At 36.1% G+C, this 27,455-nt stretch overlaps 4 protein-coding genes across 6 annotated transcripts in view; 2 read left to right on the top strand and 2 right to left on the bottom strand.

The window, feature by feature from the left end:
- LOC143738200 (uncharacterized) overlaps positions 1-27,455 on the bottom strand; it is a 113,122-nt gene that overhangs the window by 2,846 nt on the left and 82,821 nt on the right. The gene's annotated exons all lie outside the window — the stretch shown is intronic.
- The window catches only part of LOC143738198 (uncharacterized), a 62,937-nt gene that overhangs the window by 2,846 nt on the left and 32,636 nt on the right, over positions 1-27,455 (bottom strand). Inside the window, exons 1-5 of one of the 3 annotated variants that reach the window (XM_077230224.1) lie at positions 4,453-4,589; positions 3,028-3,072; positions 2,652-2,924; positions 2,133-2,171; positions 42-1,995 (exon numbers count right to left, since the gene is read on the bottom strand). The exons of the other annotated variants lie outside the window; for them this stretch is intronic. Of the exons in view, the coding sequence (XP_077086339.1) occupies positions 42-102 (61 nt within the window). The 5' untranslated portion in view covers positions 103-1,995; positions 2,133-2,171; positions 2,652-2,924; positions 3,028-3,072; positions 4,453-4,589. Of the gene's footprint in view, positions 1-41; positions 1,996-2,132; positions 2,172-2,651; positions 2,925-3,027; positions 3,073-4,452; positions 4,590-27,455 lie in introns of those variants that run through there. 3 annotated transcript variants of the gene reach the window in all.
- LOC143738165 (uncharacterized) lies at positions 7,574-12,470 on the top strand. The gene is made up of 6 exons (XM_077230144.1): positions 7,574-7,640; positions 8,072-8,121; positions 8,467-8,760; positions 9,479-9,730; positions 9,855-9,915; positions 10,007-12,470. Coding segments are annotated over exons 1-6 (678 nt in total). The 5' UTR covers positions 7,574-7,638; the 3' UTR covers positions 10,026-12,470.
- On the top strand, positions 20,875-23,848 carry LOC143738164 (uncharacterized). The gene is made up of 4 exons (XM_077230143.1): positions 20,875-20,967; positions 21,068-21,409; positions 23,009-23,053; positions 23,162-23,848. The coding sequence occupies exons 1-4, from the start codon at positions 20,904-20,906 to the stop codon at positions 23,326-23,328; spliced, it is 618 nt and encodes a 205-aa protein (XP_077086258.1). The 5' UTR covers positions 20,875-20,903; the 3' UTR covers positions 23,329-23,848.

Here is a 27,455-nt window from a genome sequence, read left to right as displayed (position 1 = left end):
TAAAATGGTGAGTTAAGTGCAAGTTTAAAGAATATTCTTACCACTGGTAATTATTTGCAAATTCCAGGATGAAAAAACACAGAGGAAAATTATTTTCTCCATTTTGTATGTTGGTCTGTGTCGATCAAACTTCTGGTTTCAGAACAAAGCAGAGACTTAAACCACAAAGTATTTCCACTTCCTTTCATAAATGAGTGATGTGTTTTGTTACAGCTGTTTACATCAGTTATGCTTCAAACTTTTATGTGCAATTACATAATGAAAATACATATTTAATCTGATGCGGTCTGTGTGTGTTTTAGGAATGAGAAACTATATATCAGATTCATCAAATCTAAATGATAAATGAGGCTCTACTCAAAGATTCTTTCATATTTGGCAAATTTTATAAACCCTGACTTTAAAATCCAAATTTAAACATACAAAACAAACATTTGTCACATCAAAAGTGTTTTCGTCACAGATCAAGTTATTATTACAGTACAATGACCTAATGCATAGTTCAAGAAAGAAAAAAACATAAAACATTACAGCAACTGAACTCACTACACATGTACCTTAAGTTAAATTTGTGCAGTAAATGAATATATATATATATATGTATGTAATGTTTATACAGAAAAGTAAAGCAGCAGTGCAAAAAGTGATAGTGCAACATGAGATATAAAAGACATAAAAATAGATGTAGAATAAAACATACAGGTGCTATCACACTTGGTTCGATGGCTTGGTCTGAAACAGTTTGACTCCTCCTGCCTCCGCTGGATTGTGTTTAGTGTATTCACATGTTTTGGTTCAGAAGTATGATATGTTTGCATGAACAGACAGACGCTTCTCCTGCTGCTGGTAATGTTAATGCTGGAGACGATGGCAAAATCAATAGCATTGCTTTCCTCGCTTTTGTACTTGGGTTTTGAACCTTTGATTTGTTTCTAAACGTCGACACAGAATGACACTTGCATCTACAGCTGCTGTGAATGAGCTGCCAATGACATCCAATTAAAACCGATGGAGAAATATAAAATTATTCATTTAAAGTTGTTGATATAAAATATATAGAGGTGTAACAATATTTCGTGTCACAATATATCGCAATACAAAAATGCAACACCATGTATCGTGGATAGTGAAAATCTGTATTGTGGATAGTTCATCCAAAATAAAAATTACTGTGAGAACAAATTCAAGTTTTCAGAGTTTTAGTGTTAGTACTACATTAAACTACTCTATAATGTTGAATATAAAGTATAATAATGCAATTGGTGAATATTTGTGGGTCCTGATAATGCCAAATGTCTGATGTCACCAGTAAAAAGTGGCCTACATAACTACATAATATTTATATAAAATAAATCTGTATTTTCAGCTTTAGAATCATGAATATTGTTATTCTGGTGTCTCTATTGTTCATTGGGTTTCCAGCACCAAGTCCAAGCCTATTCATTTACACACACAATGTAATATAAAATGTAGCATTTTAATCAAAATGTTTTGTTAACCTTTTATTGGAGTATCGCAATAATATTGTATTGTGAGTTTAGTATCATGATATGTATCGAATCGGGACATGAGGGTATCGTTACACACCTATATATATAATATTTATTGCTATATTCTATTTTGGACGATAGTGTTCAGAATATCAGCAGGAAATCCTACCGGAGATGACTTGATCCGTACGTGGACCATGTTTTTCATTTTTAAGCGGACTGGGGTTCGGTTCATCAAACGAGCTGGACTCTGAGGTCAAATGAACCAGTGTGTGCACCGAAAGTGCTAGTGTGCAAGAGTTTACAGTAGACCTCACTAAGAAGAACGCCACTCCAGTTAATACTCTTCAGAAGAGAGTAGTTCTGTAGTGAATCTTGTGCTGGTCTGAGGTCGGAAAAAATATGGCAAAAAAATGGCACATTCCTTTGGCAGGATTTTAAAAAATAAAACCGCAGAAAATCAACAAGATCAGGAGTTTGTTGGAGAAGTTCATATCAGCACCACCTGGGGATTGAAATAAACATAAGCAGAATAAAACATCTTTACATGAATTCCTGCATAAATGTTGGGAGAAAATATTTTTTTAATTTATTTTTTTATTGTGCGTAGCTCAAGAATTGAGCCTTCTTTAGTTTACTTACCCACAATCCACTCTTCTGGTGTTTTCACTGCGTCACACTCTGTGGAACATTTAAGAGGTTGAGCTATACAATTATTCATTCAGAATGATAATAGAACTACATTTTTACTTTTTTTTTTACTTTTAACTTTAAAGGAAAAGTTCACCCAAAAAAGTTGAATTCTGTGAGTATTCAATCCCAGTCAAGCTATTCCGGTTCTCACACGTCATGTGACTGTTTAAAAAATGTTACTGTAAATGTGATTTAAAAGCAATGACTGAGAAGAAGATTGTCAGTCCTTCTGTGCCAATGAGGATACAGCTCACCTGTTACATGGACTACTTTTACTGTCCAATATGGGCATTTAAAAAAAATGGCATTCACTTTAACTGAATAGAAAAGTTGTTTAAGTTGCACATTCTGCCACTCCTTCTATGTCACAAGAAAGAAAAATATAATTTTCACTATCAACAAAATTATCATTTTTGAGTGAACTAGCCTACTCCTTTAAAACATTGGTTTCATCAGTTATGATCTTACCAGGCTGTACATCCATTTTGTCGTAGAGCAGCTTAGGTACATGCGCATTATCATGAGTGTATATTTGTAGTGTGTACTTTGCATCCCTCTCGAAACAACCTGGCACCGCACAGCGTTCTCCATCATACAAACCGGAGAATGTTTTATCCAGAACTGTGTCGGAACGTCGTTCAACAAGAACATGAGCGCTCTTGAGTTTCTTTAGTTCTGGCTCTCCTTCACAAGACAGAGAACACTGGCAATCGCTGGATCTCTTCTGAAGAGCATGAGGACCTGAGGATAGAAACAATGCAATAGCCTATTACGTATGTTGATATTTATTTTTCTTTAAAGTAGTAAAACAAAAGTAAAAACATTGCAGAAATAAAACACTCACCAGCAAAATAAACTATGATCAACAGCGCTGTGATTATTCCAACTGCTGTGAAATACAAAAATATTGATTATGTGGTTATTAGTACTAAAGTACAAATAAAAGCCATAAGTTTTCCTAAGGGCCTGTTTTCTGCTGGTATTAAGATGGGTTTTGGTCGATCGGATCACAAGTGGATGGTGCTGAAATACAGGTGTAAACAGCGTCTTAAAACATTTTTAGCTTGTCCACTTTTGTCCACTTCCAGAGGTAGTCGGAAACGCGCTGCTTCTGTAGTGTAAAATGCTCATGTGGTCGAATGTGTTCAAACAGCCATTAAAAAACATCTATTCTCTGTCTACTGATCTAATGCGTGAACATTATGAAAGAGCTCTAGCCAGACGGGATTTAAACTTTATCGGCTAAAGACCCAAGCTTGGTTTGAAGACGAAAAACTTACCAAGGACATTGTCTCTCACCATTCCTGATTTCTAACATGATATTGTGGCTTCAGAACAGAAACAAAAGCTGATACTCTCCTTATGTTTTTTGATCTTCTCCGGTCACTTTATACCTATGTAAAATATGTTTTGTTGATCAGATCGAAAGGTCTGATAAAACCTATTTACCCGCCCCTCGAAGAAATCAGGACAGAAGTGGTTGAAAGTGGACGAAAGAGACAGATTAAAACACCAGGTGTAAATGGGAATGTGTCTCTTGTCTACTTGTGATCCAATCGAACAAAATGCATCTTAATACCACAGGAGTAAACAGAGCCTGAGAGCAAAAAACACTATCTAATCATAATAGAGCTAACTCCAAAACCAGCACTTTCCAACTTGTTAAAGAGAAAGAAGCTGATTATAAACTTTTCTTCTGAATAGATTTTTTTTTTTGTGCTCAAATATGAAATAAATGAGACTGCAATTAAAACCTGAAGGTTCATCAAATCCTAATGGATTCATCAAATTGAAGGTTTTAGAAATTTGGTCTGTTCCCAACTAATGCGGTCATTGTAGTAATAATTAATGTATTTCTAAACTAATTTTTATATAAACAGTATACTAAACTGTAAGAAAAAAGCCGTTGAAAAACAGATAATGTCCTGGCAGAAAATTACCAAATTTCTGTTAAGTTAACGGACATTTCCTTCAACCCTAAAACACAAAATGCAATACAATGCGTCCTTCAAAACACAGTCAGAACACCTGCGAAAAACCAATACAGAAAATTCCTTCACATTAACACACAGTGTATTTATTAAAACATATTATTCTGAATAATAGGTAAATTCAGCAAACAACAACAACAACAACAATACTATCACACTAGCAGTTTGACTAGAATTTTGTTAGTTGCTTCAGTTTTTGACATTTTGTTGCTAAATGGAAATAAGGAACAGAACATGCAAACTAGCTGTGGACAATATATAAATAAATTAGGACTTACATATTTTACAGGCTTTTCCAAATGATAACATGTTAACAGTGTAGCACGTGTGTGAATGAGGAAACTAGCTGACAATTCTCCTTCATTCTTCCTTTGCTTAGTTCCTGTTTATTTTTACTCTCTCAAACCAACATTACTGCCACCATCTTGACTGGAGTGTCCCATACAGAAATGTAATATATGTCAATATATGTAAATTACATACAATGTCAGTGCCCATGTATGTCTGCTGCCTATGAGAATATATGCAAAATTCATATATATATATAAAACACATAGACATATATGTATTTTCATGTAAGTCCCATATATTTTCCCGTACAGTATATGCACATACATGTTAAATATATGCAAGACGCATATATGTATATATATATATATATATATGTACTTATTTCCATAGTACATACTTTCACTTATATTAGGGAATTTAAGTGATAGTTGGAAATTTTGTGTCTGTATTGTGTGATAGTATTTTTAATACAATAATGCAGTGTTTTCTTTGTCATTTTTGACAAATACATCCACAAAGTACCATAACCATATGCCACAGCTTTAAAATGCAATCAGTATCACATGCATGTATGTTTACTAAATATGTGGAAAACAAATATGTATGTCACATATTTATACTTAATGTTATCCATATATTGCAAGAAACCAATACTATTCTGTAATATATGCAAATATATGGTATCATATATGGATGAACAAATATTTTCTTCACATGTTTGGACACATAAATGTTCATATATTGCAGGCATATATTGTGTTCTTAGATAAGTCAAATATATCTATAGATATATGTCATGCTATTTAAAATATAAGTACATGTATGGCCATATATCAAATTTTTTTATGGGGTGAAACACTGAAAGGATGAGGAAATAGGAGGACAGAAAAAAAAACATAAAAACATTACTTATAATTTATCCATACATGAAGTACTTCAACCCTTCCATCAAAACCTATTTCTTTTCAAATGTTTTAATACTGATCTTCATACTTTTCCAGATACAAGTCCAGAAACTGGGTTTTAGGTTCTCAAACGTCACATTATGCGCCAGAAAATGCTTAAGGTCATGTGATCGCACAGTTTGGCAGTTATGATGGCGCTCGACGGCGTATTTATGCGGGTCGATGTAAATGACAACTTTTTTGAAAACGATGTTGTGTGAACGATGTTATTATTGAAAACAGAGGGGGGGATATTTGTTTCTCTAAATACCCGACTATGTGTAAATGTGGGCTCAGGAAGACTTTCACTTGTTGACGCACCTTGACGTTTTTGAATGTTAGTGGAGACATTTATGTTACATTGATTTGTCTCATCGACTTGCATGAACTGTCATGTTTAACTTCTACACAAGTGTCCACAGTTCCTGAGGTGTTTATAAGACAGCGGTGACATGTTCTGGTCAATAGTGTTGTGCTCGTCTGTGCTCACAGATGAACAGTTTCATGCCTTGCTGGATCTTCTGTCCCTGCGCTAGAACTGGTCACTGTTGTCGCTTCCGAAACCAAATGTAGTGCCGTGTGTAAACGTGCAGATTAAGGGCCGGTATATTATAATAAGATCCTCTTCATGCTCAGAAGGAGAACAAAATCAGATCGTCTTATTTTTTGAGACGCTTGCAGAGAAAGGTTTACCGAAACAAAGTTACTGGGTTTCACTTTTCACGTTTTCCGGTTTGGAAGAAGCACCGGGTTATAGCACTTAAACATGGAAAAAGTCAGATTTTCATGATTTCTCCCATATACCATGGTGATGATGACAAAATAAGGAACAGCTGTGATGATTAGTGTTTGTTTCCATGGTAACTAATGAATGGTGGGAAACTAGAACAAAGGAACACATGTGACTAATGAAAACAAACAGAGAGTCCATGATAGCTAAACAAACTGAACATAATGGTGACAACGATAAATACAGTTATTGTCTCCCAAAAGAAAGACTTGGATACGGCATTCTTCCAATGTTTTATCTTCGCGCTTGGATTGATATGATAAAATCGACGTCATCGCTGCTGTCTTTACAGTTAAACCGCTGAGGAAGCCTCCGGAGTTGGATATATGCATTACATTCATTAAAATTATCATTTTACTATGGTGAATAAGCCGAGGTAACGGTTGCTTCACAACCAGTTTCAAAGTTCTGTGCGACTGCCACGTGTTGTGGAAAGGCGGCTTCGCTTCAGTGTGCAAGGACTAGTCCGGATGGGATTCAGAACGATGATCAAAACATCAAGATTAAATCGAGGCCATTAACACCTCAAAGCTTCACAGTCCTGTAGCTCGTTCTGGGACGACATTTCATTCAGTAACATTTGGCAGTTTTGATTTATATGCTGTTTAATGTTGATGCTCGCTTTATTTTACATATGCAAATGATTACATTATATGATATCACTCGTTTTTGCATCTTCGTCGCATGTGTTTTCTTTTGATCCAGAAATGCAGTACTCTGTGAGGATGTGTAATAGCGTCCCCACCGTATTACAGTGAAAACATGGAAAGATGGAAAATTCCACCAATGGCGGGGAAAGAGTTAAAAAAGACGATTCCTGATATTGACTCTTTATGTTCCTTTTGTGGTGAAAATAAATCTATTTCTCATCTCTTCTGGAAAAACTCACATTTTATACAAGTCAGTTCTAGAAGGATTTAATCTTTGCACATACATTTATCAGTTTTTTTTTTATACAAAGATGCTTTATTTGATCATCACAACTTTGATAAAGGTTTAAAGGACCAATTTTCTTTGATAAACTTACACAACTGTAAATTTAATTTTGTAAAATGTAACAACTGATGAGATCAGATTTCATTACATCATCATGTCACATGATCATAAAGCTGTCAATGGAAACAGGCATATTCCTTCAAAACAAAAGTCAGATTTAATATTCAGTTAAATATTCAGTTCATAAGTCACAAAATTATGTCAGTCACTGAATACCATGCAATATTATATTAATCTTCAGCTCAATCAGCTTTAAAAAAATAACCAGTACTAATAATAAACGTATATACTCTTCATTAGTGGGAGGCACCAAACTACCAGTGTCATTCTTTAGTTTTGTTTTTACTGAAATGCCACATCTCACTAATGCCACATCTCACTCGTGCTGTGGTTTATGAAGAACACTCCACAACACACCAGAACACTCCTGCAAAATATTTACCATGTAAGTTTTCATGCTTCTTTTTAAAATATAAGTCCAGCTTGTGTGTTTTTATGTTATTAAATTAACAGTTTTTTATTTTTGTGGAAAACTAAACCTGCTAATGATGAGAAAATGAATCAACATCTTAACGCAGCAGAATATCCATCACTGTGATTATGACCATTATTGTTGTTTGTGTTTTGGGACTTTTGTTTTGAATGGTCGTTTGGAGTATAACTCATATCACACTTCTCAGGATATGGTACCAAAACTGTGCACAACTGACAGCTTTTGCACCTTTTCTTCTGAGAATTGGGCATTTTTATCATGTAACTTCCTAATGTTAAATATTCAGAAGAAATGAAAGTGAAAGTAATTTTTTTTTAATCTCAGGAAAGCATCTTATCCTGTGATGAATCTGTGACATCACAGCTCTAATGTTTTCTCATCAGGTTTAAACTCTTCAATCTTCTGTTTCTGATGTGGCTTTACAATAACAGCGGTCAGTATACAGTCATTTCTGTTAATACATTTTCACCATTTTTGATTGAACATTCACTGTCAGGTACAGTTATTCTAGTTGTTTCTCTGCTGACTTAATTTATTTGTTCAGGAATTCACTAAATCTACACTGACACATCTTATAAAGCTTTATATTGTCATCAACATTTGAAGTGTTAAAATGTGGCACAGCTACTATTGGTGGCTAATTAAATTAGCCACCTTTCATCAAAAGTTATACATACATTTTTTTGATCCACTCAAAATATTGACATATATATATATATATATATTTATTTATTTATTAGTATTGATAATTTATTGAATAAATATTCTGTATCTGCAGGATCCTCCACTATTCCTCTGTCAGGAATAAAGGGAGGCAACGTCACCCTGTCATGTAAATCTGAGGACAGAGAGATTGTTTCTATTGATTTAAGCAGGTTAAAAATCCTCCTTTCTTGTCAGAATGAGGAATGTAAGAGTGAAAATGTCAGAGTATTTAAAGAAGGATCATGTGACATCATCATCAAGGATCTGAGATTCAGTGACGCTGGGAAATACATTCTGAGAGTTGATTATAAAAATCCTCAGACAGAGCTGGAGCCACAAACCCTGGAGTATCAACTCTGTATTCAAGGTAAAGTCAAAACTGATCAATCAATCAGTATGTGCTTTTTGGTTTTCCTTTAATTGTGTTAGTATTGCATGCAGGCCTGTGACCAGCAGACACACTGAATGGGTTACTAATATTCAGATTATTTAAGACAATATATCACTCAAAAAAATTATGTGTTGGCTTTAGTTAACTTTTTTATGTAAACAGGTTCCACCGGTTCCACATTACTGGGTTTCGTTAAACAAACATCATTTGTTCATGTAACTTCAACATCATGGCTAAAGATGTAGCTGGGTTTTAGCCCAACTAAAACAAACACTCATCTCCATAATGGTGACCTGAAATTCCGGTTTTCTCCTTCAGTGATTCTGCTTGTTAACATCAGGTGTCTTCAATAATGCTCAATCATCACTCAATTATTCACTTAATTATCTCATTAACTTTAACACTGCTTCAGTGTTCATTTAACACTCAGCTCAGAGTTTAATTGGGTCGCTTAAAATGACTTCCATGATGTTGAAGTTACATGAACAAATGATGTTTGTTTAGCGAAACCCAGTTATGTGGAACCTGTTTACATAAAAAAGTTAAGTAAAGCCAACACATCATTTTTTTGAGTGAAATTCACAGTGGTGGACTTTTAAATGATTACATTTGGTCCCCAATCCTAAATATATGCTAAAAGCCTTGACTGATTGACAACATTATAATAATGATGAATGTCTTTGTTTCTCCTTAGATTATATTTCTGTGAAGAAAGGAGAGGAGCTGAAGTTGGATGTTCTGTTGATCAACGCTGATAAAGTAGTGCACTTGGCCAAAAGAAGCACAGGGCGAAAGGAGGGTTGGAGGAGAGGTCACGGGGTCAGCAGTGATCGGATGACCATCAGAGATAGAAACCTGATCATTAATCATTTTACAGCCACTGATGCTGGAACATATGAGGTTCTGGACTCTGAAGGACAAATCTTGATCATGGTGACAGTCACAGGTGAGAGAAGATCAGTGGATGAGTAGAAATATTATATTTAAAGCATTTAATCAGGTGAAGTTACATGATTCGAACAACAGATTGATGCTAAACTGAATGAGTAACCTTTCAATCTCCTCTACAGAATCTAGAACAGAATCAAAGGACGAATTGAACTACATAAATGATGACAAAACAACAACATAGTAAGTAAAATAAGATGCATTGAGAGCTTTACAAAATCGTTAAACATTGAGTTTAAAAACATATAAATAAATAAATGTGCTCTCTTCCCAGCTTCCCCCCTTCCACCTGAAGCATATGGGATTTTCCCAGTTGAACTATCTGTGCCCTTATTTGCTAACAGTGAAGTACACAATTTCAAAGTGCCAAGAGAGTGACTCAAAAGTGTACAGCACCGTCTGCTCTCTAATCGCTGTGGCGGTAATTTGAACACTGATGAATCTGAGCAGCGCCAGATGAAGACAAACACACCTTTTAATGACACAGACATCAGCAGGTATTTATAGGCTGCTGTCACTTTAAGAACTAATGCATGGATTCGTTTTCTTGTTCACTTAGGACATAACCAATAGTGTTTACGTGAATACTCACCATTTTGAGATTTACAGGTGTGAGTTCGGTAATAAAGTGTGGTTGGCACTGCTGTAAACTCCCTTATACAAAAATAATTATTTTAAAGGGGTCCTATTATGCTCTTTTATGAAGTCTTGATATTGTTTTCAAGGTGTATTAGAATGAATATGTTTTCATGAATGATTATTCAAAAAAAGTATTATTATTCATCATTATTCACATATTTTACATTATTACAGCTCCTCTCTCTGGAAAGCATAGTTTTCGATTAAGCCCCTTATTCCAAAATACGAAATGTGTTGTGATTGGTTAGCTGCCCGAGTGTTTTGTGACTGGCAGCACTTAGCACGTGTTCGGGAAATGTTACGCCCTTTATAACCACGAGATCTACTCAGATGTAAATATTACATACATTGAAATATTACGATTTCAAACCAATTCAAGCCCGATTCAGACCCTGACAATGTTAAGGAACAAGAGGAACGTGCTGAACAGATTTCACAGGACGTTTCAGAGTGATATGTTTTTATTGTTACTTTCTTATAAATATTATGTTATCCATCATTTAATCATATTTGTCGGAAAACTATGGTAATACAAACAGTAACCGATCCCAAAATCACGATCCCATATCATCATAATTTTCCTAAGGGCCGATGAACAGTCTTACAAAAGCTCCAGGAAACACTACATTAATACTGCTATGTTAGTTTGCCGGCTAGCGGAGGCAAAGCTTTACATCAACTACATCACACTTATAATTGGAACTCTTAATAAAAAACACAACTACAAATAATAAGACATACTTACAAGTTGTGATCCATAAAAACAGATTGTCATGACAAAATGAGAATGGCTCCGTCTTTCAGGAGAAGCTTTTGTGCGTATAGCCTGCATTGTACTCTCTTCTGGAAGCTGTTCTCCGTAAAATGTGTGGCACAAATGTTGAGGTTATAATGTTCAGGAACAGTGTACAAATAAATGTAACCTCTCTAAGTCCGTCAGCCTTTGGACAAACGTTTTCCAGGGTAGAAAAAACAGCGACAAAACTCTTCATCTTCTCGAATGCAGCTCAACCAGGCCTCGACAACTTTTTGTGTATTCTGTGGAGATTTAAATAAGGAACATTATGGTTCTTTAGATCAGGAAAAAAACGTGTTGTAGTCCAAACGAGACGTTCGTTGGAGTTCTTGGAAAGTGGATTTTGTTAAATAAAACATCTCCCTTTGGAGTGGACTTTGAGCTTTGTAACCTTGCAGATTTTTTTTTATGCTCAAAAAGCAACATTACACTGTAACTAAAGTTGAAAAAGTGAAAAAGCGGAATAGGACCCCTTTGAAAATATTATTTTTGAGCAGCTAGTATACCCCCTGAGCTTCAGCCCGTGGACGTCCGTGCATTAATGTTCTCCAAGACAGAAGACGGGGCGAAAAGGAAAATAACATTTTCCCCTTTCAGCCAACATTGTTATGCATGTTGTTTAGCATTGTTGCCTTGTCCATCACCATCACAATTAAAATAAAAAATTGAGCTAATTTTAAAAAGCATAAAAAAGCGTATTTTCTTAACAATAAGCTTTTGAATTTTTATAATATTTTAATAAAATAAAAATTTTAAAGAATGATTTTGGCACAACGGCTCTGCACAGAAGAGTGCCGATTAACTGACCCGATTAAAACAATGTGTATTGAGAAAAAAACACTATACATTTTTTAAAGGAACCAGCTACTTTATAAATCTTTTGGTACTTTTGGTAATACTAATATATCTTTTAATGATGTATTTTGGAAGGGAATTTGGTAATATTGTAGTTTTGTTACTTTTTTGTGTTATTTATCTTAATAGCAGTACAATGTCTGTTGACTTTACAGTCGCATTGTTTATGATAAACCAAATGAATTATTATGTTAAGGATAAGTATTTTTTACTACCTCACTGTGACTGAAGTTGCTGATTATCAGATATGTGTGAATGTGAGCAGTTATGTCTTATGAGGGAAGATATTGTAGTTTTTGCACTGTTTGTGACTCGAAGGAATATCGCAAATTAAGCAGTAAACACTGTAAAATGTATTTAATATTTACTATAAAGCATGCAGTTTTTCCATTCTATTGTCTGTATATTTAAATGTGTAACTTAATAAATAACTTTTCCTGCTTTAAAAGTTTTGATAATCTTTCCTTTCATCACAGATGTTGTTAAAAGCCAAAAAGGCGCCAATGTAAAACCCGATAAGTTACGGTAACTCAAACCATTTGAGGAAACTGATTGCCTTAAACCGTTTAAGATTTTTAAACCATTTAAGAGTACTGTAAACTCATATAGGCCTACATTGAGTAAAATGAACTTATATGTTAGTGTTGGTTTAATCAATATTTATAGTAAACTAAACTTAAATATAAAAGGTTAATTTTATTCATTCAGTTTGAATTCAGGTAACAAATCTAACTGAGTCTTAACTATATTGTTACTTAAATGGTTTTAGGAAACCAATTGCCTTAAATGGTTTAAGTTAATCACACTCAAAGAAATAAACTTATATAAGACTAAGCAAAACCTACATTGGTACAAAATAATGACAGAACAGCAGGGTATAAAGTATTTATTGTTTTTATTCATTAAATGCTCAGAAATGTGACGTAAACATATGACACTTCATCAAAATTTTTCTAAATGTGTATGTTTTTAGACTTAAAAGCCTTAATAAAGTTGTGAATAGAATAGAATAGAATTCTTGTGATCACAAATAAATGGAAGCAGGTGCAACTGTGTTCTCTTTTTATGTGAAATGGTAAATACTAGTCTGATTCAGCATGATGTGTACTTCTAACACAAATTAATAAATTGCTGTCACTGTTCAATTTTTTATTGTAAGACACTGGTAAAATATAGATGTAATCGTCTTCACACACAATTTTGGGGCACCCAGAAATTAATGTATGGAATCCAAAATTAATTCGATTGTAGACGGAATGATCTTTACTCGCAGCCTACACATCAGAGTGCAGAGGAATCCGAGGGCTATAATAATCTATCTTGAGGGCCTATAAAATCTCTCTTGAGGGACTATAATAATCTACCTTGAAGGACTATAATAATCTCTCTTGAGGGAATATAATAATCTCTCCTGAGGGAATATAATAAACTCTCATGAGGGACTATAATAATCTCTCTTGAAGGACTATAATAATCTCTCTTGAGGGACTATAATAATCTATCTTGAGGGACTATAATAATCTACCTTGAAGGACTATAATAATCTCTCTCGAGGGCCTGTAAATCTCTCTTGAGGGAATATAATAAACTCTCATGAGGGACTATAATAATCTCTCTTGAAGGACTATAATAATCTCTCCTGAGGGAATATAATAAACTCTCATGAGGGACTATAATAATCTCTCTTGAAGGACTATAATAATCTCTCTTGAGGGACTATAATAATCTCTCTCGAGGGACTATAATAATCTCTCTTGAGGGCCTGTAAAATCTCTCTTGAGGGAATATAATAATCTCTCCTGAGGGACTATAATAATCTCTCTTGAGGGACTATAATAATCTCTCTCGAGGGACTATAATAATCTCTCCTGAGGGCCTGTAAAATCTCTCTTGAGGGAATATAATAATCTCTCCTGAGGGACTATAATAATCTCTCTTGAGGGACTATAATAATCTCTCCCGAGGGCCTGTAATAATCTCTCTTGAGGGGACTATAATAATCTCTCTTGAGGGACTATAATAATCTCTCTTGAGGGACTATAATAATCTCTCTTGAAGGACTATAATAATCTCTCTTGAAGGACTATAATAATCTCTCTTGAAGGACTATAATAATCTCTCCCGAGGGCCTGTAATAATCTCTCTTGAGGGGACTATAATAATCTCTCTTGAGGGCCTATAATAATCTCTCTTGTGGGCCTGTAATAATCTCTCCCGAGGGCCTGTAATAATCTCTCTTGAGGGACAATAATAATCTCTCCTGAGGGCCTAAAATAATCTCTTTTAAGGGAATATAATAATTTATCCTGAGGGACTATAATAATCTCTCTTGAGGGGACTATAATAATCTCTCCTGAAGGCCTATAATAATCTCTCTTGAGGGCCTAAAATAATCTCTCCTGAGGGACTATAATAATCTCTCTTGAGGGACTATAATAATCTCTCTTGAAGGACTATAATAATCTCTCCCGAGGGCCTGTAATAATCTCTCTTGAGGGGACAATAATAATCTCTCTTGAGGGACTATAATAATCTCTCTTGAGGGACTATAATAATCTCTCCTGAGGGCCTATAATAATCTCTCTTGAGGGCCTAAAATAATCTCTCCCGAGGCACTATAATAATCTCTCTTGAGGGACAATAATAATCTCTCCTGAGGGCCTAAAATAATCTCTCTTAAGGGAATATAATAATTTATCCTGAGGGACTATAATAATCTCTCTTGAGGGGACTATAATAATCTCTCCTGAAGGCCTATAATAATCTCTCTTGAGGGCCTAAAATAATCTCTCCTGAGGGCCTATAATAATCTCTCCTGAAGGCCTATAATAATCTCTCTTGAGGGCCTAAAATAATCTCTCCTGAGGGCCTATAATAATCTCTCCTGAGGGCCTAAAATAATCTCTCTTAAGGGAATATAATAATTTATCCTGAGGGACTATAATAATCTCTCTTGAGGGGACTATAATAATCTCTCCTGAGGGCCTATAATAATCTCTCTTGAGGGCCTAAAATAATCTCTCCCGAGGGCCTATAATAATCTCTCCTGAGGGCCTAAAATAATCTCTTTTAAGGGAATATAATAATTTATCCTGAGGGACTATAATAATCTCTCCTGAGGGACTATAATAATCTCTCCTGAGGGACTATAATAATCTCTCTTGAGGGCCTATAATAATCTCTCTTGAGGGAATATAATAATTTATCCTGATGACCTTTAATAATCTCTCCTGAGGGACTATAATATAATAATCTCTCTTGAGGGACTATAATAATCTCTCTCGAGGGCCTATAATACTCTCTCTTGAGGGAATATAATAATTTATCCTGAGGGACTATAATAATCTCTCTTGAGGGACTATAATACTCTCTCCTGAGGGACTATAATAATCTCTCTTGAGGGAATTTAATAATCTCTCTTGAGGGAGTATAATAATCTCTCTTGAGGGACTATAATAATCTCTCTTGAGGGAATATAATAATCTCTCCTGAGGGACTATAATAATCTCTCTTGAGGGAATTTAATAATCTCTCTTGAGGGAATATAATAATCTCTCTTGAGGGACTATAATAATCTCTCCTGAGGGACTATAATAATCTCTCTTGAGGGAATTTAATAATCTATCTTGAGGGAATATAATAATATCTCTTGAGGGAATATAATAATTTATCCTGAGGGACTACACTAATCTCTCTTGAGGGACTATTATAATATCTCTTGAGGGACTATAATAATCTCTCCTGAGGGACTATAATAATCTCTCTTGAGGGCCTATAATAATCTCTCTTGAGGGACTATAATAATCTCTATTGAGGGACTATAATAATCTCTCTTGAGGGACTATAATAATCTCTCTCGAGGGACTACATTAATCTTCCGGAGGGACTATAATAATCTCTCCTGAGGGACTATAATAATATCTCCTGAGGGCCTATAATAATCTCTCTTGAGGGACTATAACAATCTCTCCTGAGGGACTATATTAATTTCTCCTGAGGGACTACACTAATCTCACTTGAGGGAATATAATAATCTCTCCTGAGGGACTACATTAAAGGACAACTCCGGCGCAAAATGAACCTTTGGTCTAATTACACATTAGTACATAGTCAACCATTCTCTGAGATATGTTTTATTTGTTAAAAGAGTTAAAAAGTTTTATCTCGAAAAACTGTTTAGCTTATAACGCTAGTATATAGGGCATAGAGTAATGAAAATAAAAATCACTAGTTAATACCACTACACAGGGCTCAAAATAGCCCAACACTAACACGGTAGCATATTGAGGGTTCCTACGTGCAAACTGAAGCATTGAGAAAGTTGTAACTGTATAGACAGTTTAATAAGAAGATATTTTATAAAGACAGTCCACTTCGTGTATACAGGCAGGAGCCATCTTTGGAAAACAGTCTCGACCAGTCGAATCATGAAGGCCGAGCCAAGTGCGCTGGTGAGATGTGAACGAGCCAGAAGTTGTGATAAGGTGGCTCGGCGTTCATGATTCGACTGTCATAGCTGACATTTCTGGATCCGGCTCAAACAAAGCTACTCTCCCAGACGGAGTCGTCATCTCCAGAGTCCAGCTCACCCTATGATGCAGCGATCAACATCCCTGTCCTCAGGAGGAGCTCCAAACGAAACAACTGGTTGGTTCACTACAAAGGGACAAGCATGTCCAGTTGCTTGCTCCACCGGCTAGGGCGTGACAGAGGAGTGAGGAGCCCACGGGGACAGGTTACCGGGTGGGGAAGCCCTTACTGTGATCCTCAGATCACCCATCCCACATGACGCAGTAGCTCTCTCCTGGGGTTAGACAGAAGGGGTGCTAGAGCAAGGCATGGGAATGGGGACTCCACCGTCACGGATGAAGACGAGTCTCGATCTCTACGCCGAGATAATCATGTTCCCTTAGTAAGAACATGAACTATCCACAAAAGCTGCTTCAGCGTGCTGAATGCCCAAACACATGATGCAGCGATTGTGGCCGTCGGCTGGGGACAGGTGCATCCAGACCGCATCCAGAAATGCACGGCTGGAATGGCATCTTAAAAAAGACGCAGACAAACCCGTGTTGCTCTTTCAGGAAATAGTACTCTCTTTAGTGCCGGAGCACACAGGGGAATGACCGCGGCAACACTGACAGGGGATAGACAGCCTGTAACAGTGAAGGACTCACTTCTTCGTCCTCTAACCAACCGTCAAACAAACAAATAAAAAGAATGCTGTTAAAACAGCCGTTGAGAGCTCAGAAGCTCACAATCTCACCCCATATAACTCGCTTCGTTAGAAAAGTAGTGATAAACGAGTCTGTTTTTTTTTTTTTTTGCCTTGACCCAAATCACCTAATTTCCGATTGTAGGGCTTGGAAACAAAAAGTTGCTGCATCACGTCAAAAAAGTGCAGCTTTGGTGAACACTTTAGGGTACTGTGATAATTCCACCACTGTTACTTATGGGTATCAGCCATTTCTACTGGATGGCACAGTGTCTCATTCATCTGACTCTAAAGGAAAGTCAGTGAAGATTCTAAGAGACACTGGATCAGTCCTGTCCCTTATTCAGGAAGAAATGTTGCCTTCACTGTCTAATTATGCGGGTGCCGACTTTTTGATATGAGGAATCGGTATGCAATGTCTCAGCCTCTCCCTACATGACCTACTCTTAAAGTTAGATTTCATTAAAGGTCCTGTAAGACTTTTGTTCACTTTCACTTTTACCCCTCGACGGAGTTATCCTGTTATCCTGGGAAACGATCTTGCTGGTGGAGAGGTGTTCCCGCTGCCAGTGGTAATTAGTGACCTGAACCCAAGTGATTGTTCAAAAGTACCACAATGTTTTTCTGCTGTCTTTCCTGCGTGCACAGGCATGAAAATTCACAGATGGACTTGACCTCTCTGAAACCTCGTTAAACAGGTGCGTTGAGTCTATCATAGGTCTCAAAAGAAAATCTAATGATAAGGTTGTGTATTTCTGGGACAATCAAGTTTTAATGCGGAGATGGAGGCCAAAAGCCTATACTGCCTTTAACAAGGTTTTCCAGATTATTCTGCCTCAACCGTATAGGGAGCATGTTTTGAAAATTGCTCATGAGCATCTGCTCTTCGGTCGTTTGGGTGTCACAAAGACATTTCGACGTGTGTCTCACTACTTTTTCTGGCCTGGGTTAAAATCCGCTGTAACTTCTGCCGCTCGTGCGCTGCTTGCCAGTTAGCTGGTAAGCTGAACCAGAAGCTCCCCATTGCTCCTTTACACCCCATACCTGTTATGTGAGAGGTCCCGGATGAGCCCTCACTTGTTACGTTCCCCTAACCGTCCAGGAGTCGGCAGGGGAGGTAACAAAAGGAAAAAAAGGTAAGAAAAAGGCGAGAACACACTTCAATCCTCTGTCCCTGAGTGACGACAACACCAGATGATATATATCAAAGAAAATATTTTTTTTTTTTTTAAAAAAGGACAGAACATAGGTTACTAGGGAGCAATGGCTCAGGGGAGAACAAGGCCTAAAATAAAACAGCCTACTAACTAATTTTGGGAGGAGTCCTAACTAACCTAAGAAAGGTTAAACAAAAATAAATAAACAACAAACTTTCCTCAACTCCCTTGATATACAAAAAAAAAAAAAACAGGGACAAAAACAGTATTAAAAGAAAAAGGCACTCACTCCCTACAGCTTCCTGCACAAAAGGTAACTACTAAACAGGTTAAGAGAAATAATACCATACCTTCTGTTTAATTTTTAGTTGAAGTGAGATCAAGAACACTTAACACAGGTCACTGCTGAACTCAGTTAGCCACTGCTGAACTCAGTTAGCCACTGCTGAACTCAGTTAGCCACTGCTGAACTCAGTTAGCCACTGCTGAACTCAGTTAGCCACTGCTGAACTCAGTTAGCCACTGCTGAACTCAGTTAGCCACTGCTGAACTCAGTTAGCCACTGCTGAACTCAGTTAGCCACTGCTGAACTCAGTTAGCCACGCTAAACTCAGTTAGCCACTGCTGAACTTAGCCACTGCTGAACTCAGTTAGCCACTGCTGAACTCAGTTAGCCACTGCTGAACTCAGCCACTGCTGAACTCAGTTAGCCACTTCTAAACTCAGTTAGCCACTTTTAAACTCAGTTAGCCACTTTTAAACTCAGTTAGCCACTGTTAAACTCAGTTAGCCACTGCTGAACTCAGCCACTGCTGAACTCAGCCACTGCTGAACTCAGCCACTGCTGAACTCAGCCACTGCTGAACTCTGTTAGCCACTTCTAGACTCAGTTAGCCACTGCTAAACTCAGTTAGCCACTGCTGAACTCAGTTAGCCACTGCTGAACTCAGTTAGCCACTGCTGAACTCAGTTAGCCACTGCTGAACTCAGCCACTGCTGAACTCTGTTAGCCACTTCTAGACTCAGTTAGCCACTGCTAAACTCAGTTAGCCACTGCTGAACTCAGTTAGCCACTGCTGAACTCAGTTAGCCACTGCTAAACTCAGTTAGCCACTGCTAAACTCCCAACTACAGTCAATCTGAGTTCAGATTAATACAGAGTTCAATCTGGAGCAGGGGAGAAGAGCGTCCCACTCTGCAAACACTGGACTGACCCTTATACTCTCCGTCTCTGGCACACTCACAAACGAGTTACAGGTGCTGATGATTAGGTCTGAGAGCGAGTAGAGAGAGAGAGAGAGAGAAAGAGAGACAGCAAGCAAACAAAAACAAAGGGCACACAACCGTACCCACACTTTTTAAAAAACTTTTTTCACACTTTTTTTAACAGAAATAAAGTAAATCAAAGAGGTTCAAGAGAAAATAATAATAATAAATAAATGAATACGTCCTTGGACGTAACAATGTCCAAATGTGAGTGATACAGCTCTCTTGTACTACGGCAATCCCTTTAAAGGTATTTGTGAATTAAACATGTCTTCATCATTTCATTATGCTGATGTCTACAGTATCTGTCAGAATCAGTCCATCATGCTTGAGTATTGTTGAGAGAGTTTTAGGTTTATGGTCCTTTTGTTTTCATTCAGTTGTTTTCCATTCTGGCTCAGTATTGCATTGCTCAGGGTATAAGAGGGAAATTAACTGTTGATATGGTCACTGGATAAAGTATATTGTTCCCTTCTACTGTCTGTGTATTTAAGTTGTCTATTTTAAATTGTGTAACTTAATAAATAACTGCCTGCTTTAAAAGTTTTTACTTTCCTTTCGTCACTGATGTTTCTCACCTTTTCAGAATTGCAGCATAAGTTTCCTGTCTTCCATTACCTTAAAAATAAATACGTTCTCCTTCAGTACTTCAGAAAACACATGCACAGTAATGCAGTATTGGCATGTGAACCGAGAAGAGACATAATTTGTGTTTGTACATGTTTGTAAAGAACTTTTTATGTAATATGGACAAAATTATTATTCTCCCAGAATAGAGCTTAGTTTGTACGAAACCTGTAATATTTATGATCATGATCTCACACACTTATAGGCAAGTTTTGCTCACCAAGTGTCTTTGCAACCTAAAGTAAACTGCATTGAGAAATCATGAGAATTTGAAGGGTCATGAAACACTGTAACACATTTTTGAGATGTTAACAGATGTATTGCACATCAATGAAAACAACAGTAGCATTATGTTTTTTATTTGGGGAAAAGTGGTTATTTTGGAGCCATTTCATTCTTCCAGTTTAAAAACCAAAGTTGAACCAATGTAACGAAGAGTGTGCTTATTCGGAGTTGCGATTGGCTGCTTAATGTGAGGATGTAACACTTGATCTATTAAGTGACTATTATTCAATGCTTTATATTTCTGTGACGTAAGTGGAAACACTGTGGTTTAAGTGTCTCAGCATTGAGCTGAAACCTTGTTTGTTCAACACCTTTACGAACGACAGACACAATGGAGAAAGTCATTTTCTTCTTCTGTGTATTTTCTCGTTGGATTATGCAAATCAAATCCAGTGGTAAATATATTCTATTTCACGCATTCATGAAATTAACGTATCCATCTCAAATACAATAGCCATTAACATAGTCTATGTGTGTTTATCAATGTCTCTCCAGATTTGTCAGTTGGAGGATCTTCTGATGTGAGAGTTCAGATTGGAGAAAACATCACTCTGAACTGCAGCATGAGAAACAGAAATGAAGTCGCCTGGTATCTTCTCAGATCTGAAGAGCTCGTTCTGCTGATTTCTGCGGAGAAGGACAAAACCGGGAGAAAAATCCTGAACAACTACAATCCAAACAGCAATCGTGTGAAAATGACTGCAGACAGTTGGGTCACCAGAGTCTCTTTAACTATTTCTGGAGTAACAGAATCAGATTCAGGACTTTATTTCTGTGGAATAAAGTCTGACGCTCCAGAGATGCACTTCGACAAACCCATCAGACTGGAGATTGAAGGTACCAGATTTCAGTTTTCCCCATCATATCGTCAAAAACTAGTCAATGTAGGAGGGAGTGGGTAAGATGAGCCACTCAAGCTGAGATGTGAACATGATTTTTGTTTTAGTGGTTTGTGATTGAGAGCAGCACATGTGTATATTTATAAACTTAACACTAGACATTGCTTAACTAACCCAAATTTTACGGTTGAGGCAGTTTGAGGAGTGGTCTTAAAAAATGGTCATAAAATCTACTTAAAAATTACAGAAGCAGGTTTTTGTGTGTGTGTTTTTCGCAATGTCAGTCTGTTTTTATTTCTGTTCTTGTCTGTGTTTGGTTTGTCTGTTAATTAGTCTTCCTGCCTGTTTGTTTCTATAGTTTTTGATTGATTGTTAGTTGAGCTCAGATGTGTTCTGTTAATTTGCTCTTCAGTTCTGTCTTGCTCTCTGTCATTTCTTATTGTTGCATTAAGTAGGTTGAGCTCTTGAGAATCTGGAGTTCTTTGTAAGATTTTGTTTAACCTCGTGTTCTGTTCGATTTCTGTGTACTCCCCTTATGGAGCGGGTCAAATTGACCCAGATTAGATTCAATACAATTCCTCAAAAATCACACTATGAAAAACAACAAAGATTTAAATACAAACGGTAAACTTTTAATATCCACATTTGTCAAACATTACAAAAACATTATATCTGAAAATATGATTCATGAAAATGTTTTTAAACCATTTTTTAAAACAGTTTTGTTTTGACAAAATTTGAAAATAAACAGTATACTGATTTTTTTTGCATATACATTTTTTTTACATTTTATGCTTTGAACATCGTAAATGAACAATAAAATTTTGCTGTATAATGAAAATTTTTAATTTTCCTAAGTCAACTTTCACTAGTTTCCTAAGACCTAGTTCACTAGTTTCATTATTCACTCACAGGGAAGTGAGAAACCAAACATAACAAAAACATACATCTAATAAATGTTTTTTATTTTATTTTTTTCGGCTCTGTGAGGCTGCCTTTGAAAATCCCACATAAAAGTTTTGGTTAAAAGCTAGGCATTTGAGATATCTTAAATATTGGAATTATTATTATTATATATTGTCTGACACAGATAGTAATTACATATTTTCATCTGTAATTTGCAAATAATTCTGAACACTGTGATTTTAGCTTTTTCAAGTGTGTTTGGTTAGGGTTAGAGCACTTTTAGACACACTTGCACGTTAGAACTGGAGTTGAAGTGCCCTGACATACAGAAAATAAATCTTTTTATTTTGTGTCTGTACAGTTGCTTTTGAATGGCTGTCTATGTGGGTCAAATTGACCCGCGAACATCACAAACGTAATAGTAATTCTGTTTGTATATGTCAAAACACATCAGCATGTTGAAACTTTGCATGCATGTTCATCATGATAAATGAGAAAAAGTCACAAAATATCAAGAAAAAAAACAAAGGTTAACCAGTATTTACAACAACTAGAAAATCAAAATGGGTCAAATTGACCCGCAACATAACACAAGGGTAAAGATTTCTGCTATTATCCTGCCTCCTCCATTGCTGCAACCAATTGTAACTGTTTATATGTATTTATAGATAAACAGTTCATATATTCACAGGTCTTTTTATAATAGAAGAGATGAACACAGAAGTTGGAATCACAGGTAATGTTTTGCTTGTTTAATTGATTTTTCTATTTGTTATAACTGCTCTTCTGTGGAGATCTGGAACTAAATGTTGTATGAGTGTGAGTAACTCTTCTGTCTCTGTAGACGAGGTGACGGTGACGGAGCGTGTGTTGATGTTCGCTGGTGTTGGACTGGCTGTGTGTGTGTTTTTTCTGACTACAGTCGTCGCAGGAGGAATCATTTACAATCGTGGACAGCAGAAAGGATGGAAAGCGGCAAAACGTGCATCTGATGAGCCACAAATCAGCTAAATGACACATTTGTGTGCTTTATTTGACAATTTGAGCTTTGCACTGCCAGTAAAATAAGCATTTCTGTAGGGAAACACAAATAGCAACAGACAACTTTGGCTCAGATGCTTTTCCTGTTTGTCAGATTTCTTAAATTCAGAGAAGCTGAGATGTTGTTGTAAAGGTCGCCTTTATTCAGCACCAGTGAAACTTAAACAGTCTTTAATTGCTGTGGTGATTATTCAGGTTTGTGTGATTCAGTAAATTTTCAGTTAAATTTCAAAGTGCCGTCTTTAATGCAGTGTTTGTTAATTCAATATCAATGAACAATATGCATGCTAGTGTTAGAGCAACTGCAGTTTTACATGTATACAAAGAATGAGACAATGTCTTTATTCAAAAAGAACAGCAAACAGCTTCTTAATGCAAATACAAGCTTTAATATCATCAGACCAGCAGGACTCGTGATAAAGATGAACATTGTGTCTGTCTATACCTTTAAACATTATATATATATATATATATATATATATATATATATATATATTTAAAGGAGCATAAATATGTACATGTAAGCTGTTTTCAAGATAAAACATAAATGTAAATCTCTTCTGTGACACATAAAGCCTGATTTAATAAAAATGTCAACTGATGACTTCAATGATAAATGTGTTTTTGAGAGATCTGATCAAATAAACAGCAGAAAAACTGAAATTTTATGTGTGCATTTTCTGCCAATGCGAAACCTCTTCATCCCAACAGAGATGTTAGAGCTGTTTTCACACTTTCAGAGAAAAGGTTTCACATTATTGTCATGCAATGCAGAATAATGATTTCCTGTCTGACTGCATTAAAACAATGCAACTAAAACCACATGTTACGACCCCTGAGATAGTCTAGGCGTACAGGAGTCTAACATTTAAAATTGACATTTAAAAAGAGATACATATGAGTGGTGTTTCCTTTACAAAGAACCACATGTCCATAGGAATACCTTGCAATAAGCGGATACATTTATTCAGTACAAAAAGGTTATATAGGTAAGAGTGAAGCAAAAACACACAGAGAATATAAATATATATGTACAGTGGTTATTTAAATTATTTTGTAGGATTAACAATACTACAAGGAGGAAGAGAGGATGCCGGCGGAGCCAAAGAAAATAAAATAACAAAACCAAAAGAAGTCTTTTTAAAGTTTTTAAATAACTTCTAAAACTAAGAAAATTAAGAAAGGTCTTGCATCCGTGACGCCCTAACTGATCTTCACTGACTACTCCAAAACCAAAAGTACATGGGGTGGCACTCGCCCCTAACTTAATGTACTATCACTAATCAAAACCCTGTGTGTTGCAGTGTGTGTCACATGACCCAGGCCTATAACATACAGTGTGAACTGTACAAACTATGTTACTTACAAAGGGGAAGAAACGAATACAAGAATGGCTTTAAACATACACTCAAGTCAAGCAACACAAACAAAAGAGTTTACAACAATTAGTGTTGTTTTTGGCGGCCTGTTTTAATTTTAGTTTTAGTCTAGTCTTTGTATCAAGCTGTCATTTTAGTTTTTATTAGTTTTAGTCACGTTCATACTCTTTTTAGTCTAGTCTAGTTTTAGTCGACGAAAACTGATGACATTTTAGTCTAGTTTTAGTAGACGAAAGACATAGTCTAGTTTTAGTCTATGAAAATTGTATTTTAGTCTCTTTTCAGTAGTGCAATTCTATTTAACCCAGTCAATATAGTAGCTATAAGTATAGCCTACCTAGTATAGACAAAACCAAAATTGACTTTTAGCCAAACCCATTTCAAACAATATTATCTTATTACAGTTATCTTATTATATTATTGTTACCTTATAGACTCAAGAACACATCCATTCCAGACACAGAAGACGCTCTGATTTGAATTTACAAAATATTTATTTTACCAACCAAACATGTTAGAAGTAGCCTACACACATGATGAAATCAAAGTTTTTCCAAATGTCATTTCTTTTTCTCCCAAAGACGAATCCCTTTCTCTGTGTCAGACTTAACTTTGTTTGTTGTCGTTTATGCTAACGCCTGTTTCACACACGTTTGCAGTGCGTATGTGGTGCATATTTTTCCCCGCACCCATGTTAATAGGTTAGTGCTCACACCGCACGCGGATGCGAACAGGTGTTGTGCCGAATTTTGACCCCCGCCAAATTACTACCCCCCTAGCATTGGTAGGTTTAGGATTAGTTATGGGGGAGGGGTTAGGATTAGGGGTGGGGTTAGGATTAGGCAATCAGGTACTGACCTCAACGAGGGGGGTAATGATTTGGCAGGGGGTCGAAATTCGGCACAACCCCGGCAATGCGCTCCAGGAGCGGTGCGTGCATAACAGCAGAGCAGAGATCTACACAGTACCTCAACAACGCGACTTAATGGATGTAGGCTAAAAATATTGATTTGAAATAAAAAATAGAGAATAAATATTGTGATTGGTGTACAGCCATAGATCTGTTGCGCACTGCAAACGCAACACATGTGAAAGCACAATAGCGAGTGCTGCTCCTGCACACACACCGCAACACGCACCGCATACGCACTACACACGGAGTATGTTTGAAACAGGCGTAACTCACGCAGCTGCATCTTCACATTAAGATCATATGAAGATTGAAGTACCTGAATCCTGGAGAAACATCTCCATGTCTGAATGTTTTTCTGTCATCCATGATTCATTCAGTCTTCATGGAGCTGCTCGAGTAAGAGATCAGAAACACTCATTCACACACACTCAATTTACAATACATTACAAAATTATTTGCAACTTTGCAACGTTATTTTTTAAACCATCTTGATTATGTTTGTTATGAAGTAATACATAACACTGCTATTTTCTCTCATGAATGATGTAAGAATTTTGCAACGGGACTTATATAAATATAAAACTAACAACCTGGTGGAAAAAATATGAAGAATTTGCAGGACAATAAAATAACAAATTAATTTAAAAAAAAGAGCATTTCACTTCTGGTTTATAAGCTGATTTGAGATCATGTAAATGAAGTTAAAATGACAAAACTTGCAGGTTCTCTAGTTTCATCTTTTTCAAAAGATTGTTTTTGCTGAATTTCAATTAGCAAATGTCACTTTCCCCCCTCATGTTAACAGTTTGGCATCAGTATATGTCTATCAGCAACACAAATATCATGGATGAGGAGACAATGTACTTCTACTGAAGCCACAAATGCTGCAATGAATTGATTTATAAGCGTACAAACTGTTTTCCTAAACATGCAATATTTGTTCAATATTCTTTTATTTAATTTTCAAAAAGGTTTCCTATTTGTTTACATTTTCTTGATATGTGTAATTAAACTGCTTGAATTATTCACAGAATAAATTCAAACAATGTAATCTGATGTCCATGTTTGCTATTTCTAGAAAACCCTCCTCATCTGATGTTATTTGAGGCAGGTTGTAACAGAACTCTTTATACTGAACATTAATTTACACAGACAGTTATAATCAAACTATATGTCCAACAAAGACAGTGAGGATATGAATAACAAGATCAAGAACTTCATATTATGTTATGAACATAATATTTCTGGTTACTTCAGGTAATGCTGAAGTCACTTCACCTGTCAAGACTTACCTTAATCAAAATCTAAGGTTATAGACACAGATTCTCAAAACGTTCCTGACTATCCATCAAGATCATGTAAATCCAAGCATAAGCGAATGTAAATATCACTATTAGACACTTTAATGCTCTTTTTTTTCTTATTTAAATAATATTAATTCTGAGAGTAAATGGAGTCTGTAAAAATGTGGAAATACTTTCACTTTCATTCAGACGCTTTGAGAGTGAGAACGGTTTGACTTTTAAAGGGAGCAAGAGGGGAACAACCGAACCCTCAACATGTTGGGACAGGCATTTTCTCTCAAAATCAGCTCTTGTATCTCCTACAAGGGTGTAAAATCTGCTCCTAATAAGACACGTAAAACACACTTCCAACCACTAGAGGGCAGACAAAAACATTAAGAAAGGAAATAGTAACCAGTCAAACTACATACACATGCAACATCTTTGTATGACTCACAGAGATGACTCTAGTTTATCATTCCAAAGTACAAGTGAAATATTACTTATAATTCGGCCCAAGAA

Source organism: Siphateles boraxobius, unplaced genomic scaffold, assembly GCF_051911475.1.
Source record: "Siphateles boraxobius isolate OS27281-9 unplaced genomic scaffold, OSU_SipBor_1 14, whole genome shotgun sequence".
NCBI lineage: Eukaryota > Metazoa > Chordata > Actinopteri > Cypriniformes > Leuciscidae > Siphateles > Siphateles boraxobius.
This window is presented reverse-complemented; position numbering and strand designations above follow the sequence as displayed.

Coding starts and splice junctions, on each gene's coding strand:
- LOC143738164 (XM_077230143.1), top strand. CDS start 20,904: ATGGAGAAAGTCATTTTCTTCTTCTGTGTATTTTCTCGTTGGATTATG. Junction 20,968..21,067: donor TATGCAAATCAAATCCAGTG/GTAAATATATTC, acceptor ATGTCTCTCCAG/ATTTGTCAGTTGGAGGATCT. Junction 23,054..23,161: donor CACAGAAGTTGGAATCACAG/GTAATGTTTTGC, acceptor CTGTCTCTGTAG/ACGAGGTGACGGTGACGGAG.
- LOC143738165 (XM_077230144.1), top strand. Junction 8,122..8,466: donor GTGGCTTTACAATAACAGCG/GTCAGTATACAG, acceptor CTGTATCTGCAG/GATCCTCCACTATTCCTCTG. Junction 9,731..9,854: donor GATCATGGTGACAGTCACAG/GTGAGAGAAGAT, acceptor TCTCCTCTACAG/AATCTAGAACAGAATCAAAG.